The sequence below is a fragment of the Thunnus maccoyii genome, chromosome 11 (genome assembly GCF_910596095.1).
Source record: "Thunnus maccoyii chromosome 11, fThuMac1.1, whole genome shotgun sequence".
NCBI classification, from domain to species: Eukaryota; Metazoa; Chordata; class Actinopteri; order Scombriformes; family Scombridae; genus Thunnus; species Thunnus maccoyii.
In genome coordinates, this window is record NC_056543.1 from 19,054,840 (window position 1) to 19,075,353 (window position 20,514).

At 39.2% G+C, this 20,514-nt stretch overlaps 1 protein-coding gene across 8 annotated transcripts in view; it reads right to left on the minus strand.

Annotated features, from left to right (window-relative positions):
• The window catches only part of LOC121906631 (dedicator of cytokinesis protein 9-like), an 83,191-nt gene that overhangs the window by 32,911 nt on the left and 29,766 nt on the right, over positions 1-20,514 (minus strand). For 5 of the 8 annotated variants that reach the window (XM_042425581.1, XM_042425580.1, XM_042425579.1 and 2 more), the window contains exons 2-5: positions 13,205-13,321; positions 4,980-5,069; positions 2,744-2,826; positions 816-885 (exon numbers count right to left, since the gene is read on the minus strand). In XM_042425581.1, coding sequence (XP_042281515.1) covers positions 816-885; positions 2,744-2,826; positions 4,980-5,069; positions 13,205-13,321 — 360 coding nt within the window. Of the gene's footprint in view, positions 1-815; positions 886-2,743; positions 2,827-4,979; positions 5,070-13,204; positions 13,322-16,191; positions 16,463-20,514 lie in introns of those variants that run through there. The other 3 variants (XM_042425584.1, XM_042425583.1, XM_042425578.1) reach the window with 1 other exon arrangement.

The following is a 20,514-nucleotide window of genomic DNA, read 5'->3' on the forward strand; positions in this document are numbered from 1 at the left end:
CTGCATGAACTACAGTAACACACAGTTAAAAGGAAGAGAAACACGTTGTTTTGTTTTCTAAAAACATTAAAAAGGTCATGCAAAGGTATTTGCAAAGTTTGTCTTTCAGTCAATAATCAAGGATACTTTCTTGCCTGTAGGAGGCGTAGTTTGACATATCATGTGAGGAGAGTAGCTCAGGATCATCATCATACATCTTGTGAAGCATCATGACCTTAAACTATGTTAGATAACGCTGGTTTCAGCCACAGCTTCATATCATCTTTGAACTTTGACTCTGATCAAATCTGAGTATCTGTCAGGTGACGTATGAGCCTCCTTGTGATGCGCTCTAACAAGCTATTCCAAAGACAACAAATACTCATTTAATCAGCGCTAAAATACACACCCAGTCTGCCATACATGAATTAGCAGAGGATGAAAAGATTCAAATACTGCACAGGGGTCTTGAAAATTTCATTGTGAAAAAAAAAAATAGGCAATTTTGAGACATGGTGCCAGCAAGAGTCTTTAAGTGTAATTAGACTTCATTCTTTCCATTTAATCCAGCTATTAGACATAAAAATGACTTTTATATATTTAACAACTATAATGAAAACAGGAAAGCCAAAACTGATGACTGGAATAAGTCGTATTTAGCTGCATGCAGTCTTTTTAGGGGCGAGGATTTGATTAAAGGGGTCTGATACTAAACAGAAATGCGATCTAGAAACAGGATAACTCAAATGTGCAATAGACACTGTAAATGAGAAGTCAGTAAAGGTTCTACACACTGTTATTAACACTGATAGTAAAGAAGTAGGATAGAAACTCACCTCATCTTTATCCACATCCTCATCCACTTCAAAAACATGGACCGCCAGTTTATCAGGCCTGGACACTTTACTGTGAAATATAATATCAAAACAACAGTGACTAACTACTGTGGAATTGTTGGCACAGTTCTGAGGAAATTACAACATTACTTTAATATCTATTTTACAATTTGAGTCAGCTGCATTTTAAAAGGTAAATATTGATTAATTAGTATTTTTCTATTGCAACACATTTGTCTGATGGCTGAAGCTACTAGTTACTTAGCAGATTAAGACCATACATGTTTGACATTCAAGCTCATATAATATGATATCTGATGAATTTACCACTTCTTCACTATCAACACATTTACTTTGCACATCTACGTTCATTTAACAACTAAAATTCTTTTAATGGGGTAAGTCTGAATTAGGGGTGGAGCTGAATACGGTATTCAGAAAAGCACAAACAGTGGGTTTTTATGAATATTTATTTTGTACATATATTTTACAAATTATTTGTTTTTGGAAAGTAAAAAAAAAACCATGTCAAATGAGTGCGCGCAGGTCAGTTGCAGGTCAACTGCTCCGCTGTTTACTTCTATTAGCAGCTCCTAACGAGGGGAGTCACATCCACCTGCTGCATGACGCACATTTCCTTATTTGGACAAAATTCCCGGAGTTGGGGGTGTTTCCCAGAGATAAAGCTGAGCTACTGACATGTGCAAAGATTTCCCAAGTGACGCTACATAATCTGTTGTTCCTCTTCTCCTTTCCACAAAGTTAGGTTGTAAAAAATAGGCAATAAATGAAAACTGCAAAGCAATAATCACCTTTGATGATCTTCCCTACACTTTACACACTGTGCTGTCTCTGTGTTATGGGTGTATAAATAGCTACTGGTCTATCTATACAGTGGCACAGAGCTGCGCTTTAGCTCAGTAGTCAGTGCAGTCGTCTATGATCTGGGAGATTTGATTTTGAGACTCAGTGTAGGGATCTCCTTCCCAAGGCAGTTTATTGATGAACACTTTAATATCCTAAAATTAAAAGTGTAATAAAAACAAAAACAGGATTTTTACACCTATTTCCACTTTTATTTGAATACAAATTCAAATAATTCTACTGCCTCAACAAGTACAAATACAAATACTGGGCTCTCTGCACATCCCTAGTCTGAATATCTTTCTAGCACATGACGTCTAAAGTGGTGTGACAGCGATTATCAGATTTTTCCTTATGTTGTATGTCATTTTTTAATGAAGTAATTTTGATTATATGCAGCTGTCTCTATAAAGTCAGAGTAAATGCATTTTCCAGAGGAGTGGAAAACCAGCACTTGACTGTTCATTGAAGCATGTTAAGGTGTAAACTGCGTGTTGGAAAATGAAAATGTGCCAAAGGTAAGAATCATTTGAAATACGAAAATAGCGTCAGATTTTTAACAAGCGAACCACGTCATGGTGTATTGTTTTAACTTCCCCAGATTCAGTAAAGTGACAAAACATTTGGCAGCAGTGATAGCATGAAGGTCACTGTCAACTCATATTTGAACATAATAACAGTAAAATAGATATTCATAAGGGAAGAGGCTGAAGCTGATGACACAATCTCCTGACAATGAGGGTGGTTTCCACTCTGGCGGCAGTTGGGAATTATCCAGTGAACCGTAAAAAGGAAACACACTTCTGTTGCAAGGAAATAAGATTTATTGATATGTTGCGTTTCCTTGTAATCAAGTCACGACAACATTGTGTCAAACACAAAAAGGGGGCAGCTTATCTCGGTGAACCGAAAACACAAGCGAACCTGTGTGTGACTGGTGTGTGTACTGTGCGTTTTAGTTTAAAATTTCTGGCATCCATGTATTATATGGAGTAGCTGTTGTTACTTGCCCATAATAAGAATGTCTCAGCACACTAACACATTACCTGTAACTACACACTTACTTTGGAAGCTGTCGAAAGTCTCCAGAATAGTCTTCATACTTGTAGTTGACAACATGCCAGTCCGTCTTGTAGGTCTTAATGCACTGAGAAGATACAATGAAAACTGATTACAAACCTCTCTAACATACTTTACAGTGTCAACACGATACAATATACAGTACAGTAGGACTTAAGGGCTGTGTTAGGGTGTCATTATGCTTGACAAACTAGTTCATACGACATGTTGGGAAACCACGTCTGCAGGCTAAAGTGTTTGTGGCTGTCCTGAATAACAACACTTGAATCGGAATTGAAAATTGGCCATCATAAAGAAGGATGAGATACAATGTAAAATGGGGATAATTTTGTTGTTCACGTGAAAAGTGATAAGAAAAATTCTGTAGAGAATTCAAAAAGAGAGCTTGAGAGAGACGATCAAACCCTGGCCAATCGCTGTGTGAAGTGGCCATGAAGTGGAAGTGAAGTGGAAAGTTACAGAAATGGTGAGACGCAGCCTCAGTACTTTCAACTTTGGGAAGGTGTTGGAGGAAGGGGTTTAAGACACTGTCTGACTGTCTGACAAGCACTTCGGTTGAAGCATACTGAAACCTTTAATATAAGTTTTTCCACTCTAAGACAGGTCTGATTATCATCAAAGATCAGCAGATATCCCACTGAGCAGAAATGAACTATCCACAAGATTAAAAAGTATAATGTTGAAATGGTTTGACAAGTATGATACACAGTATTGTGATGTGGTTGCCACAATAGAAAGCACAATTACAATAGAATAGTTGTTCTGACCACCAATTAAAGCCTCAATACAATGAAATCAAAAAAAGATGAGTGTGCGGTAAGCGTTCACACCCCAACCTAATACCCACCAACACAAACTGGGAGGGAATGTATCTCTATCTCTGTGACTTGGAAAAAAGACATCTGTTCATTGTTAGTCAGTGATAGGAGCAGCTCACTTATTTTCCAGAAATGCGTGCCGTTTACAAGAACTGCCCCGACGGGCAGATAAAATGCAACCTGATCAGGAGAGCAATCGGAAAAACAGAGAGACTCTCGCTGAGTTTATCTTCACAGCTGTCCTAGTGATGTCACACAACACTTGATCAAGAGTTTTTTTGTATCTTTAAGACATTAGACAAGGCTCCCTTAACAATGACCTTTGACCTGGAAGGTGAACTGTCAGCAGCCAGTTGGTCTTTGGCTTAAAAAACAGTAAGAGCAGTGTGCATGGGCCGGATGGAAAACCACTGATGGTTAGAGGAAAAATACATTCACCCTGTCTTGGCCATAATTCATCATTTTATCAGCAACAACTGGAAAAAACTCACACTGAGCTCTTGCTGTTCATTTTGCTTTGTCTTATTGTCTTATGCTGCAAAAAAAATGACTTTAAGATTTGATTAAAGACTGAAGTGAACATCACAGATGACTCATTTGAGTAAACATGTTCAAGACAAGCAGCATTATAAACAAACACTGACAGAAAAATCTCAGATGTTTGATAAACTCGTGGAATTTAATTACTCTTTATCATTCATTATTCTTCTGGCATAAATAGACATTACTGAGGAAATTCAGTACAGATAGTCCAGTTGATTTGGCAGCCTCCAGTAATGATCTGTAATGAGCACAGTTACAGTCTACGCAACAGCTTCAAAGTTAGATGGAAGCTCCAATTAAGTGGACACATGAAATAAAGAGGTTTCCTGATCTGCGGTGATGTGCTACTGCTTACTGCTAATTTTAGGTAATAAAATGTACCAGACTTTCCATGCACTGCCACCAGGTTTTTTTCACCAGTTCAACAATTAAATAGACTTTATTTGTTTCAACAATTATGATGTTTGATGTCTTACTTACTGGCTAATAGCATTGCAGAAAGAATTGTTGTATGTAAATGTACTTGTGTGTGCTTTGTGCGTCCGACTTGCACACTAGTGGTCTCTCTTATAATCATAAAGATTACACTGACATAGTTTAAATAAGCCTACTCTACATTAGTGTCAGTGGTTCAGTTGCTCATGTGGGATTACTGCTCCTGAATGCTCCCAGTATTTCCTTTAAATGTACCTTTAAGCAAATTTTTGGTTTACGTACATAATGTCTACAGTATATTTTTTATCTACATATTTTAATGTTTTGTTGACACTCATATTGAGAGGAATATTCATATCCCAGCTGTCCTTTTTATGGCTTGAAAAAGGTTGTATATGTCATTTCATACTGTACCACAGCTTACCTCTTGGACAAACAGACTCTGGGCTTCTCTCTCTGCATTTTCAGGCACTGTAGGGTAGAGGCTTCTGCCTTGCCGCCTCAAAGTTGAAATCTGCGAGACAAAGCAAGATTTCATTCAACAAGAAAAACAGAACAGGGGATTTACAACAGACCACAACACAGTGATGATCAACATAGTAAAAGTGAAATTGAAAATGTGGAAGACATTTCTCCGGCTGGACACCTTTTTCCCAGAATTACAGTGGGCGGTCTCAGCTGGACACAATTGCTGTTCTTTTAAATATTGTTTTATGCTAGGGAAAGGGCAGATGTCTTTCTGAGGATTCAACAGGGCTGAATGTGCGGGAGGGCAGGATGCTTACCCATACTACTCATCTCCAGGACCCACAGACACACCCTGACTCTGGCTCTCTGCCACTGTTGTACAGGCGGTCTCTGATTAATCGGCGTCTCAGTGCCTCTAATGCTTCCCTAAAGCCTTTCTCTAATGACCAACGGGTTCACTCTGCCAAACTGCAGTTTCACAGCAGGGACAAGACGCAAGGCTCTGCCCTCTAAGTAAAAGCCCACAATCGTATTTACAAAACACAACCCAGCATATAAAGTTGATACATTTTGATGCCATAGGAAAATAATCAATAACCTTTCTTTCTCATTCATCCACCGACAAATACAGAATAAAGCTTTCCTAAAACGTTCCTTAACAAGAAAAACATCCACTTTGAGCGATTACTGTACACAATTGACTGCAATGCAGGACTAATACTGCTGAAGTTCTTAGCACAGATTATAATAAATTCATTGCAGTTATAAATACAAGCCACTTTTCAAGTGCTCATTCAGCGTTTGAAATACAACATCTCATTTAAAGTTACGACAAGGAACTTTCATTTTGTGTTGATTTTGGTGGCCCCTGTGGACAAAAGCGGTAGTGTTTCCTGGAATGAAGACTGCGTTTCCCATGAGCACCACCACTTTGTGTCATAAAGATGCGGCTTGCGTGTTATTACTATTTTTTTACCGCCCACATTATGCAAAGACCTGCCCCTAGTCTGCCTCTGATTGGCTCTGACCCTGATATTTTCATCCTAACCTTCTCAATGAGCGCAGTTACAGTTTACGCAACCATCTCACGCCTCATGCCTAAACCTAACCAACCTAACTAACAAAAGCAACGAGTACTAGCCAATTAGAGGCAGAGCAGGGCGGGTCTTCATGGAATGACGGTGGGGAAAAAAAAGGCGTGGCTAGTGCGTGCATTTGTTTGGAAGTGAGTGAAAGAAAGACGCTACTTATTTTTGATGCTATTTTTTTTAAACACAGCTGTTTGCAGGATACATAGCAATGAAGTAATGTATCTGTTTGTGACTATGTAAGATCAATGATTGTAACATGATGATGGTGAAACAAAGTAAACTTTGTTTTAGTACTGTTCATACACCTAGGTTACATGTAAGGTTGAATTCACACCAAGTCCGTGTGTGGGGTGTGGTTGTGTGGAGGTGTGGGCGTGTTTATTTGTGCTTTAGAACATAACCACTGTGAAACAGTCAGAAAATAACGTTTTATTTCTCTGATTCACTCCTGTTCTCACTACACCACCACTCGTTCTCTTCATTAACTCTCTAGCTCGCTTGACCACTACTGCTCTCCCCCTCTCTCTCTCTCTCTTTTTCTCTCGTCTTTTTTAAAATTAGTCAGGAAGCGGACAACGAGTCTAACTTTACTTAACGTTATCAAACAAAGAGAAATGTCCTCCCCTCGTCCTAGTAATGTCTTTGTACACCCTCATGCTACAATGCTACATATAATGTAAACATAGGCTCTTCCGATCTGCGTGCCATAAATCATTTTGTCTAATTTTGCGGGGAATCCAACATACAGAGGCATCAGTATTAAATTCAGACTGTTGCATAACCAGTTAAAAGTTCCTTGTAGTAACTTTAAGATCCCTCATGATAAAGACATGTTTTAGAGCTCTCTTCCAACATTTGACCCTTTGGTATTTTAAAGAGCTAGAAACAGAACACAAATAATGTCTCAGAGACACTAGAGAGGACTTGCCTCGTGTGGCTGACAGAGAGGGGAATATTGTCAAAAAATACATCAAAAAAAGAGGAAACTTCATTTTCCCTTCTTGACTTTCATTCATTAACACTCCTCCAATGGGCTTGGCTCCAACAGTACCTATGTGACTTCCAGTAAAGTATATATATATATATTTTAAGATTATAGCGATGAATATCAAAAGTATTTCAAGATAGCAGGAAATCTTACACTTCATGTATTTTTTTTTTCAAACAGCAGATTGTTAAAACTTGAGTATGATACTCCAATGAGTGACAATATTTCCATCAAGTCTTTGCAGGAGGATTAATTCTGACTGTAAAACTAATGTGCATTTGACCCCACATAATCCCCGTGAGCAAGTGGGAAATATAAATACAAGCATTATGTGATGGCAGTTCAGCTGACTTAGTTAAAAGGAAACAAATGAATTCTGGCTTTGTGTGTGAGTTAAAGGCTTGTCTGATGTGAATGCGAGCTGCGTTTTCTATGATTGTGAAGGATGCAGACAATACCTCTCTCTATCTCTATCTTTTCTTAACACATATATTGAAATGAAATGTGTTTGCTGTAGAAATATGTTCCATATCATTAGTTTACAATCCAATTTACTGCAGACCTAAATGAATGAAACTACTTTAACCAAATAATATGTGTATCTATTGAAGAACAAACATTAGTCAAGTGCTAACCACATATGGCAATCAGCCAAATGTGTGTATAATCTCCAAATATTTCTATATCCAAAACAAATTTACACACAAAATGAGAGCCCAGGTAGCCAATCTAAAGGAATTACTTCAAACAACCTTAAAAACAACAAGTTTATGGAATAAATATAACAATTTTTTACAACTGTCTAACTTTTAAAAATCATGATGATCATGAAATCATGAATAGAATGGTTTCCCTTTCATGAGAAGATAAATTGTGCAACACTGTCAGAGTTACACTGATTATTTTAATTAGGGATGTCAACAGTTAACAGTTAACTGATTAACTGCAGAGAATATTTTTGACCGGTTACACATGTCGGTCTATAGGTTAATTTGCATACACATTCTGCTAATGGCTAGACAGTTATGTGTTCACAACATCACATCTTCTTTTTGAATGGATAAAGTAGCGATGTAAAAACTGACTTCTACAAAGAGTGTTGCATTATGGGTTGTTTGTAGCATTAATGTTGCTAGGCTAACGAGTCTGTTTATAGTGAGTGTGTTTGAGTCAGTCAGCCCTAAAAGTGTTTTGTTAGTCTAGTTTAACCTGCAGGAGTTTCTGAAGGCTCGTGTAAAATGTTTTTCTGCCACAGAGGAAATAAATTCATGACAAGTGAAAACGAGTCCAAAGCATCTTCTAACGTGTCTACTGCAGGAACGGAATATGTCAAGCTGTCAAATACCACTGTGACAGATGATAAAGAGCTCAAAAAGACAATCAGGCAGTCTTATAAATGCTAACTGCTGACTAACTGAGTATGTAACTATACTATGATGTAAGTTATATTCAAAAAGTAACATTTTTTTCCCAAAAGCAGGTGTTGGAAAAGGGGGGCTCGTCTTATAATCAGGGTCGCCTTATATTTGTGCCAATATGGTACTGGCATTATGCTGTACCACATTAAGAACAAGGACCCGACTGTCATGTCCTAGGATGGCTCGCAGTCACAGCCGGGGGGAGAAAGTGTGATGTGCGCCGGTCTGAGGCCATCAGCCAGTTGGTTTGCTGAATGATTGAGACTAATATGCTGCCAATCAGTGTGGTAGAGGGTGTGGGATTGAAAGAGCTAGTTCAGTACATCAAGCTCGAGTATGTTATGCTATTGAGCTACTGCGACTAAACACATTGAAAATCACTTCGAGGTAAAAAAGGATGAGCTAAAAATCAAGCTAGCCAGGGCAGACAAGCTAGCTATGACCACTGACTGCTGGACAGCTCTAACAAATGAAAGTTACAACTTTTCTTAAAAATCAACTGGTTAGTTACTGGTTAATAGGTGGTCGGTCTATCAAAAGCAAAATTAACTGAAAGTGACATCCCTATTTGTATCTTTACACACCATGGCAGCGATTCCTCTTTTTAACAATAGTTATGTAGTATAAGTTTTTTTCTTATCATGGTGCTTTTAATGCTAATTGATGCACAAATAGTGAAAAAACCAGCTTTAAGACAATTAGCAGTAATTCATACAATAATCATGATCACTTCATTAATGTGTCTTGAGTGACACTAAAGCTTTTTTGTCTCTCTGTTCACCTTGCATTAGGTGTCAGACTGAGCACTAGTCAATTTTTTTTTTACAAATTCCAAACCGAGCTCGTATTTGGGAATCTGAAGTCTCCCTTTCCTCTCTGCTAGCCAGGTTTCCTACAGGGGAGATGGTAATCTTTGTAATCCAAGCAGCAGAAGTAAACAGGCATGGAGGTGAGAGGGAGCCAGGAAGTGGGCAACAGGAAGCTTTTAATTGGACTATAAGTCACCAGGGAGAACCATAAGATTCTCTGGTGAAAGAAGACTAAAATTAGCAAAGGATATAGTTGTGCTCAGCAGGAAACCATGACCATTTTATTTGCAAAATTCTCCTTTCTCAACCTGACCTGAACCAAAGTGCAAATATGCACTTTACACTTCAGCACTGATCTCATATATCCTGGTTTCAACCTGATATTAAAAACATACAGCATGTTGTGTGTCTCTAGTCATTTGAAAAATGTTAGGTGGTTGAAGTAAAGGAAAAAAGTTGTAAAACTGAAAAGATTAGTGTATTAATCAGAAAAATAATTGCCTGGTTGTAGCTTCTCCAATGTGAGGATTTGGTGTTTCCTCTGTTTAATTTCACTGTAAACTGAATATTTTGGGGTTTTGGACTGTTTGTTAGACAAAACAAAATCTAAAGATATCACCTTGACTCTTGTAAAACAGAAATGGATTGATGTTTTTCACTATTTGCTGACATTTTATAGCATAAACAGTTAATAGATTAATTGACAAAGTAACTAGCAGATTAAATGATTAAAAAAATAATCATTAGTTGCAGACATGTGGGCTTTACGCTGGGTGGGCTTGAGTACTGTACACCTCAAATTGAAGAAGCGAGGGATAGAAAGGGTGGTAATCCTGGGCAAATTTCTCCAGAAACCTTGCAGAGAGAGCACAGAGAAACAACTCCACTTTGCTAACAACTTCCAGATCAAAACCAGATGGAGATGATATAAACATTGCCTCAGAAAAGAACAGTACCAACACATGACTTTTGATGTGCCAGCGGGGGATAATATAAGGTATTGACCTGATAGTGGTTTCTATTGTGGAGGAAAAGAGAAACACAGGATTTATACAAAAATAACTCACTGACAGAGGAGCTCTTTCTGCTTGTTTTGGCCTTGATTTATCACCAACTAGCACTGTATACTTAGCACTCTCTCAGCATATTGAGGTCTCTGTATGAATACATACTGGTGTCACCTCCTTTCACTAAAAGCACCCAGCACTCAAAGGTCGCTGACACAGAAGCTGATTGAAACCTTACTTGAACAACAGTCTGTGGAGGCTGGAACAGATGTTAGGTTCAATCACTGTGCCTCTGGTGTTTTTTTTTCTCAGTCAGAATCACCTGTCAGCCCCTGACAACGTACTGTTTATGTGTAAAGCTGGTATGTTGTGTTCATAACAGCAGGCTTGAGGAGCGTGATACAAGAGAAGACAAAGTCAAGGCTACTCTGCTGTCACTGGGCACCCAGCTGCCAGGTCTTTGCAAACTGAAAAAAGCTCCGCAAAAACCCCTGGCTTTATCAAGAGCCTAACCCAGAGTTAAAAACACTTAATTTTCCCTTTTTGTCTTAAGTCTTTCCAACATAGCCTCATTCATGCTCATTAAGATAAGTTTGTACAGTTCTGTGAGAGTGTCCCTTACACACTGGAAACCAGCCACATTGCCAGGGCCATGTATATGGGTCAGGCAGCAGTTTTAGTCATTCACATTTCACGCACATATGTCATTTTCATGGAAAAAAAGCTTGTGTCAAGTCCGTTCCCACATGACAAGACCATTCCATGAAGATCAAATAATGCTCACATATGTCTGCAATTCTCTGTTTCTATTTTTGTCCTAATTATGTTATTGATGCATAGCAATTTAGCAGATTGATTTAAAAACCCATCAGGTGTATTCAGGTGTTAGCATATAAATAATTGATTTTTTTAATCCAAACAATTTACAAATTACCATTATTCTTTATACAATGTCCATGTCTGCTATGGCAGAAATGGACAACTAATAACACTCAACGGTCTTATCAGAATTCCTGAGTATGATGGTGGTATTGATTTTAAAAATTATATAACCAACATGGTTTGAGTATTGGTAACAGAGAAGAAAATAATCTTCAGGCACTCTTAGGTAAAGCAAGGAGAGACGTTATATTAAAAGACTTTATTCACTCAGGCATATTTGTTAAATTGCTGAACAGTTTCGACCTCACAGGGTTTTCATCAGGGCAGAAAGGGTGAAAACAGACTTCCTACACCTGTGACCTGGTACTCTAAGTGGTACTGGAAACAATAAAGGAAATGGAAATAATAAAGTGACCAACGAATGCAGGAAACCAAGCTATTAAAAAAACATGAAAATATTAATAAAAATAAGAAATAATCATACAAATCATAACACTCAGAATGATCCTTGGTAAGTGCAACTAAGGAGGCTGCTTATAAAAAGGGTTTATAATCTATTTCCTCATTCAAACCTGGATATACTGAGGCATCAGATTTAAAAATCCATTAGGTTTCTCTTTGCAGCAGTTTTTGTTGTTTGTTTGTTGTCTATGTTTTGAATATTGTCTGCAAAAATTGCATCAAAATGTTAATTTAACTTTAATTAAGTGTTATGTTGATGCAACAACAAACCACAATGATGCAGCACTTTGGTTCTTTGAGGAAAAAGTCACAGATGCTGGAGCTTTTGATCAATACTTGGACTTCCTGAGTCTCTCTGCTAAACTCACTGCTCTGTGAAAAATCCCTCTCTCTCCAGTGTCCTCAGCGTCTTACACGAAAAATCAATTCCAGCTTCTCTACCCAGTCGACAACGACATGGAGCACAGCCCCACATATAAATGTTACAGTGCAGGTGTGAGAGGGAGGACTGAGATTAAGCATTTTAATGTGCACCAATAATTTTTTTATACTCACATGAAACAATAAATAGTAACTTTATACAACATTTGCTACCTCTTATTTGTACTGTTTTATTCTCCAATGCGGGTACTCAAAGGAAAGATGTTAAAGTCATCATGGCAAAACAAAGGCTTCTCTCACTGAAAGGAGAGCTATAACAGTAAAATCCCAGACTATAAAATTTCCACTAAACCGTGAGAAGGCAGGGTGAGATTTGAGGACATACAGTACATCTCATTGCCGCAGCGGGTACGGACATCTTTCAAAGTAGTCTCATTTCCTGAAGTAGCAGCGCTGGGCCAGATTTCCATTTTAGATTTTCCATCCTCAACGTGGAAAGTGTGAGGGAGCGAACGTCCTGTGCAATGTGGCTAGAGATAACACTTACTCTGTCACAACATAGGAGACAGAATGAGCCAATTAAACAGATGGCCCCTGACCCCTCTCTCGCTACAGTATGGAGGGATGTAAACAAAAGGAAAGCCTCTGTGAACGACCCCACCCAGTACTCACAACATTGGCCGCGCCTGTGCCAAAGGAAAAGACTTCAGAAGCCAAACAAATACAACAAAGAAAACACGCAAGTGGGAGGTGACCAATGATGTTGGACAGATAACATTAAATGGTGTGACCTCGTATGGTTATGGAGCACATTAAAAAAAAAAAAAAAGATTTTCAGGACATGTATCATAAGTAGCTGAGCTGACATTTCTTTGTTCAACATTTGTCTTGAGTGCACTATTTTCTACAACAGTAACATGAGGAAATCAAAGCCATAACTCTTGTGGTGTTATTACCACTCCCTAAGCTTCATACAGTAGTGCCAAACACTTAACATCACTTCCATAAAACCTTCCTAACTTCCTATACCAACATTATCCTGGCAACGATACTGGGAACCACATTTACTGAGATATTTGCCCCAGTCACCAAGTGCGGATGTGACACATTCTGCTCAGGAAACATGCATGGTGTGAAACTCACCTCAAAGTCCTCCAGGGGGAACTGCAGCATGTCTCTGAGAACATCACTGAGGATCTGCGTCTTCCTCTGGACCAGCACATTTTCATAGTCCAGCGGCTCGATCACCTTGGGTTTCACCTGGAGAACACAGACAGAGCACTCTGTTACAGGGACATTTTGTTGTAAGTTCACCATAACTGTACAGTCTGGCATTAAAGGTAACATGCATCGAAAGAGACAGCTTTTAGGAGGAAATATACTGTATTTCTAATTGAATTGGTAGTGAGCTGAACCCATCTTTAATCCTGAAAGACCTCACACTTAACAAACTACTGCTATGTATGTGTTCACTTGTGGCACAGTAACAACAGAGACTAGTATGTGCATGGAAAATGTACAGTTATGTCAACATGTCTGACATGTATGCACAGCATTTAAGCATCTGATATGTAAGCATGCAGATTTGAAATCCAACAGGTGAAGCATTTGATATGCACAGGAGCAGAGATGGTGCCGTGCACAGACAGGTCTCTAAACTGATCGATCTAGCTGTACTTTCACATTGGACTACACCAGCACATGCTATCTGTTAGATACACTGAGATAAGTCTTTCAGGGCTTCATCTGGCCGGAGAAAATGCATCCGCCTCAGAAGTGGGAGGGTCTTGATGAGCTTATCCCTTCGTGACGAGCCAACACGCATGACATGTCAGTCAAAGAAACGATCACACTCCACTTCAATTATAGGCACTGCATACAAGACAAGTTATGCACTAGTTTCCACTCTTTTAGTTACATTAATCAGAAATTAGGTTGAGCTTACAAATGCCATGTTGTTTTATATCTGACTCTCAGAGCAGATGTGGCTATGTAATCAGAAGTTGATCACGGAATTATGGGACACTGTGACAAAGTGTCTGTATAACGTTGAAGTATTGATGCACTAAACTCCAGTGGCCGAGGCCGGAGAGAGCTTATAAGCTGCAGAGATACAGTGGCCATTAGATGGAAAGTAAGCTCTCAACACTTTTAGCACATGGGACAAGAGGATAAATCTAACAGCCAGAGAGATAGCAAAGTACAAAATGAACAGTGACACACCGCCAGAGTTCACGGCTGAGTGACAGCACTGCTCACATGTTGCTTCCACATCTGGGACTCATAATACTAGCATGATCTCAGAAAGGGAGAGTCATGGATAATGACCTGCTTAAATACATGTTGCCAACAACCTTGTTAATAACAACAGCACAGCGGCTCACACTGAGGGCAGAGGGGGGCAGGACCTTGTATCAGTTTTCAAGGACAAGGAGGGGGGTAGCAGAGAGGAGATGGTGCCACCATGTCTGCCAGCTTAAGCAGTTGTGACATTATCAGTCATTATATAAACACGGTTTATTCACAACTGTATCTGGACACAGCTCACAGAGTAATAATTTAATGCAGTCACAGTTCAGCAAACAGTTTTTTTTCTCTCTAAGACAGGAAAGAAGAAGTGGAGAGATTGAGGCAGAGATGAATGCTGGCAGAACAGGTAAGTCAGGAAGGATTTAAAGACATCAGAGAGATAAGATGTATGTGTATGTGTGTCTGTGTCTCGCTTGCTCCAATGTCTAAAATCTCTACATCTCTATACATAGCCAGACAGCCTGTGCCAGACACTGAAACCTTAAGGAACATCAGGTACAAACAGAGGATTTGACATTATTATCTGATGTCCGGAGAAAAAAAAAAGCAATAACACAGAAGCTGATGAAGCAGAAACACCTCCTGCAAGAGAGACACCTTCCACACAAAAACAAAGGGAGAGCATTTTGTCTGGGAGAACATTTTACTGCTACAAATACCTGATGAAACTTGAGTTGCAGCACTCAAAAACCCTGCAATTAAAGTGGCTAAACAATTCTGATATTTAAATAAAGTAACTGCTGAAAGACTTGACCACATTATAGGGACAGTGCCCTCTTCTCACCAGTGATGGATTCCTAACCCCACACTGTTGTTGCTGACTATTGTCTCTTTGCATCCCCCTCTGGGCTTTTCCACATTGCTTTGTCAGTGGTTCAAGGTGGTCAACCACCAGTACACTCAGCACTGTGTAAGAAAAATCAGCATTCATAGGCAAGAGCACGGTCATTCCCTCAAACCACGATGGACCTCATCTCAACTTTTAAATTATCTTACTTGAAGTTGGCTTTTTAAAGCACTTGTTGAGTTTCTGACTTACAACAGTACATCTTAACTGTCAATCAGGGAATATTGTTGGATTTCTACAATACCACATAAACAACTTTGAATGCAGTATATATATATATATATATATATATAATACAGACTAGAACAATGCATTCTGCATATGAAACATCTGTATATTTAAGTGAGCAAACAGACAGCTGTGCCTGGAGAAAGCATAAAACAAACATATGAAGCCGTCTCTTCCACTCCCTCACCACAGTGATCTAGCAGCTGTTTATCTGCATCTCCCACTCCTCCCATCACTGCACCCTCTAACAGGCTTGAACAATGGTGCTGTGTAGTGCCGCTCTACTAACCAATACATTAAATCTATTGCTACTGACTATTCAGATGGCTTTGAAAAGACCCAACCTCTGGAAACCTGTATCTTCAGGGCAGGGCACTATTGCTGTCATTCAGGTTGACTTTTGAGCCAAATTAAATGTTTTACAAGCCAAGTTAATAACTGAGAATAAACTTGAGGAAACTGCTGTTAGTGCTGGTAAAGTCCAACATTCCTTTTTGTTGGTGCTAACGTTGCATTTTTTTGTTTGTTTTTTTACACTGGAGTTTGCTGCGCTGTGTAAAATGAAAGAGATGACAAAAGCGAACCGGCACCGATGCTCATGTGACACCTGCTCCGAAACTTTATGACTGTTGTTAACCTTTACAGCATTACATACTGTAAGACGCACTTGCACACAAGCAAACTTTTTAACACAAACCAAAAACGTCAAATTTGTCAATACATCCACAATCTTTGAATGACTTACCACCACCTGTGGCACTGTGTCTACCTCAGTCTCAGCTGCAGCCAAACTCTTATACTGCTGAGGACTCTCAATGACTAACTCCTTCTTTGGAGCTTTACTCGCCCTTCCTTGCATTGTCAACAGTTGTGGTAAGATATCTCCGAGCTAGATCCCAAAGAGAAGTAGGCAGCCAGCATGTCCGATGGAGAAAAATCCTTATACTGGCAAAAGTTTGAGAAGTTTGTATTCCTCCCTTATAGACTCGCACTCACGCCCTCCCTTCTCTGCTCTGTCTGAGTGCACTGGACTCACACTCAGGCTGAGGAGATGATGGCCCCTCCTACACTCAGCTGTGCTGCCCGGGGGAGTTAAACACCCTCTCACACACACAGACACACACACACACACTAATGTTATCTGACCCCGCACCGTCCACCTGCACAGTGACACGGGGTTGACAAAGGCAAACAAAAGACACGCATTCCTCAAGTATTACAGTCTGGTCAGGGACTGTCCACGCCTTGTGTGGGACAGCTGAAATAAGAGCTGCCTTACATTTCATCAAGAGGAAGAAGCTAGGAGAGAATGAGGGCAATTCCGTTGCATTTGTGCGGAAATATTCAAAGAAACCAGTCAAAGAATACATACAGTATGAGGGCACCCACTAGCTGCAGTGATTTAGCACGTAAACATCAGATAAGCTGCCAGACTGAGCTCATCAGATTGTAGCAGGCGCTTCAGAAACAACACGGACAAATCTTGACCCATTTTAACTGCTAAGACCAAGATTGAGGACTGAAGAGCAAATCATTCATCAGTCAGTCAAATTAGTCATCACAAACTATGAAAGACAAACATGAGTCATTTACATTTTTATTGCCAGCAAGAGGCCTTTTTCACAAAAGCGATTTGCGAGCACAATAGTAAATAGTGTCAGAGCCTCATCAAATGTTTGCCGCACGCAAATTGCTGATAAATTTAAATTTCTGCTCTCGCATCCCCAGGCATGAGTCGTAAGTATGGTGTCTCTTTTGATTAGTAAAAGGTGTCAAAATGATTGCAAGAGGAAATGATCTCATGTCGCAAGTCGCAGCTTGCAAATTTGGTGAAATGGGCCCCAGGTTCCACTGCATGACTGTAGCAGAGATAGTGACTGTTCATAATCACACAGTTGAGATCAGGCCCAGCTTCTGTCTCGCTGCTTGTTGATGCAACTGCTTGAGGGGCATTCCAACGCGACGCAGCCCCAGTCAACCCACCTCAGAGTGGGCCCGACCTTACAGATTCCTTGGTGGGCCACAGCAGGGGAGGATGTTATCTTTTCACTCCTGCCACTGGGTGTAAGGAGAAGGGGAGAGAGGGGCCAGGTCAGCTCTCCAGCTGCTCCCCTCCCACTGTCACATGCTCCTAAGAGCCCCACACAGGGATATGGTTCAAAATCAATATCATGATATTAATACGAATATTTTATCAGATGTATAAGACAAATTTCTGCGAATTTACATTTGAAATAATCAAACAGAATTTGTTAAAAAAAGTCTCCCACCTCTTTTCAAATTTCATCTACCACAGTTGACACAGTTGCCTCAAGCTTTATAAAATATTCAAACACTTAGCTTTTGATTTTTTGACACTGTAAACATGGCCAATATACACTGCCTGAAGCAGTCAAGGGGCCAGGTTTCAGTTGCCTCTCACTTTCTCTGTTATTAGTTATTTTGCATATCAATATAGAAGATCAGGTAATGCAAGTGTTGTCATTGATCTAACCACCATTGATCTAATGTCACTGAATTTGGCAAAAATGCTCCTTTCAAAGAAGCTTCCCACCATAGTGCTGATGTTTCATAGAAGTAGTGATGAGTTTAATATGAGTCAGCTTGCAATGTTAGTCAGCAGTTATTAAGCAATTAGGTAATCACCAATAACATAAATTGAATGATATGGGTGAAGCCTGAGGTGGAAGTCCCATTTGTGACTTCAGCACCCACTTAATGCCGTGATTCAGTTACAAAGATTTCCCAACAGATACCCAGAGGAAAAAAATATTATTAAAAATTTATTTTTTACCGGTCATCTAGCAGCGGGTGGCATCTTCAAACATGTTTTTTGTGATCTTATGGATGCCAGTAACAGTAACATTTTTGCCAGGGGCGCAAACAACATTTAAATCCAATATACAGACTGCACTCTGCTCTTCTTCTTTTATTATTTAGGGCAGAGATAACAGATCTTTGAGATCACAAAAAATTACCTAAATGTATGTAGTGCTGGGCTCTCAAATGGATGGAGTGTGCATGTTAACTTGTTTGACCCCAACTAGCTAGTAAACAGCACTTAGCAACAAAGCAGTAATGTTTGCAACAATAATATGTGGTGTTTTGAGCTCACTGCAGCTACATGACAGTGAAAATGAATTATTGGCATTTTGGAAAATACACTGACTTTTTTTGGAAGTAACAATTTGTTTGCTGTCTTATGATGTTAGATAATACAATATCAGTTTCAAGTCGAGAATTGTGGGACACCATATTACACTAATAACTCAGGGTGCTTGTTTGCTAACGTTCGCTGACAAGGTGTAACTAAATATAGACCAAGAATTGTTTGCAGTAGGGCTGGGCAATATATCGATATTAGAGCGATATTGTGAAACTACATACCATCTTAGATTTTGGATATCTTAATATCGTGATATGGCATAAGTGTCGTCATTTCCTGGTTTTAAACGCTTCATTACAGTAAAGTGATGTAATTTTCTGAACTTATCAGACTGTTCTAGCTGTTCTATTATTAGCCTTTACCCACTTAGTCATTATATCCACATTACTGATGATAAAAATCTCATGTAAATATTTTGTGAAAGCACCAATAGTCATCCCTACAATATTGTTGCAATATTGATATTGAGGTATTTGGTCAAAAATATTGCGATATTTGATTTTGTCCATATCACCCAGGCCTAGTTTGCAGGTATGTTTCTTTTCACTTCTGATGGAGGCTGTTTGGTCTTGCTTATTTGAACATACTATCACCATATTTGACATTGAGCTGCAAGCAAAGTTACCTGGATAAAGTATATATTTTTAATTTTTTTTACTAGCTGACAATTTAAGAAACTTGAAATTAAATAGTGACATAAGAAGTAGTAGTAGGACACAAGCGGAGAGAGGCATGCAAGAAAAGGAACGTGCTGGGGCGTCAGGTTAAAAACTTGACCTAAAGTTTCACTTTACCTTAACATGAACCCAACCAAAAACCTCAACCTAACCACTGAGGAAAATGCTACGTTATACACTGTTCAAAAGGGAAACAGACTTTGACACAAGACCAGGTCACACCAGTTTGGCACATCACAATGAAACATTCTGATAACAGCATAAGAAAAGCTGACAAAGGTGTAAACTGCCCTCTGGCATTGATCCACATTAGCATACCTTGAAATATGCAGGGAGAGTGTGTGTCTTTGAGTGATTTTAGCTAATCTAAACATCAAGTGGAAAGAGGTTCCAGGTAGTGGAGCAAGTTACAAACCAGTGTCATCCTGAGGGCATATGAACTCTCAATGGGTTTAAAAAGGTTCAGGAGTGAGTCATCATACACTTCCTGTCTCAGATAACTGTGGTATTTCCAGTCACTTACAATACACACACAGTAGAAGTGAAATGCTTTAAAAGAGGGAAACTAAAAACTTGGCAAGATAATAAAACATGCATCAGCATTACATTTGTTGTTTCAACTTCTGTATTTACTATATTCCAGTGAATGTTATTGTAACCATAATTCCAGTTTGGATGCTCTCTGCAGGTTCAAGAGCGTTGCCTCCAACCACGATCCTAGGGCCTATTTTATCAGACATCTTTTTAAAACACACTTGTTTACAGTATAAAATCCTCTGATTTATTCTATGATTAACTATTACATTAACTAATCCATCAAGTCATTTCACATTCTGAACAACAAGATTGCAGATAAAACAGTTGGCACAGTATTGTTCAATAAAAATGCTCTTTTGGGTGGCCTATCCCTTCAGCTACAATACAAAGTGATGACCCGCTGGCAGTATTGCGCAACTCCTTTAATGTAATTGTGCATAGTGAATAGTGCCACATTACAAGATGTTTTACTTTGATCTCTGAAGCTTATTCTGTTTGTATTGAGGCAGGCTTCCTCTCCACTACATCTCATATCTGCAGCAATAAGAGATAATGTCAGAGAGACTTCCTCTCTACACTGAAGCCCTCATACTTCATTCCCAAGTGGCTGACAACTAGTGTATATTGTCATGTTGGTGGGGGGAACAGAGCTAAAACCTTTTGGCTTGGTGCTTAAATTAAATTCAGA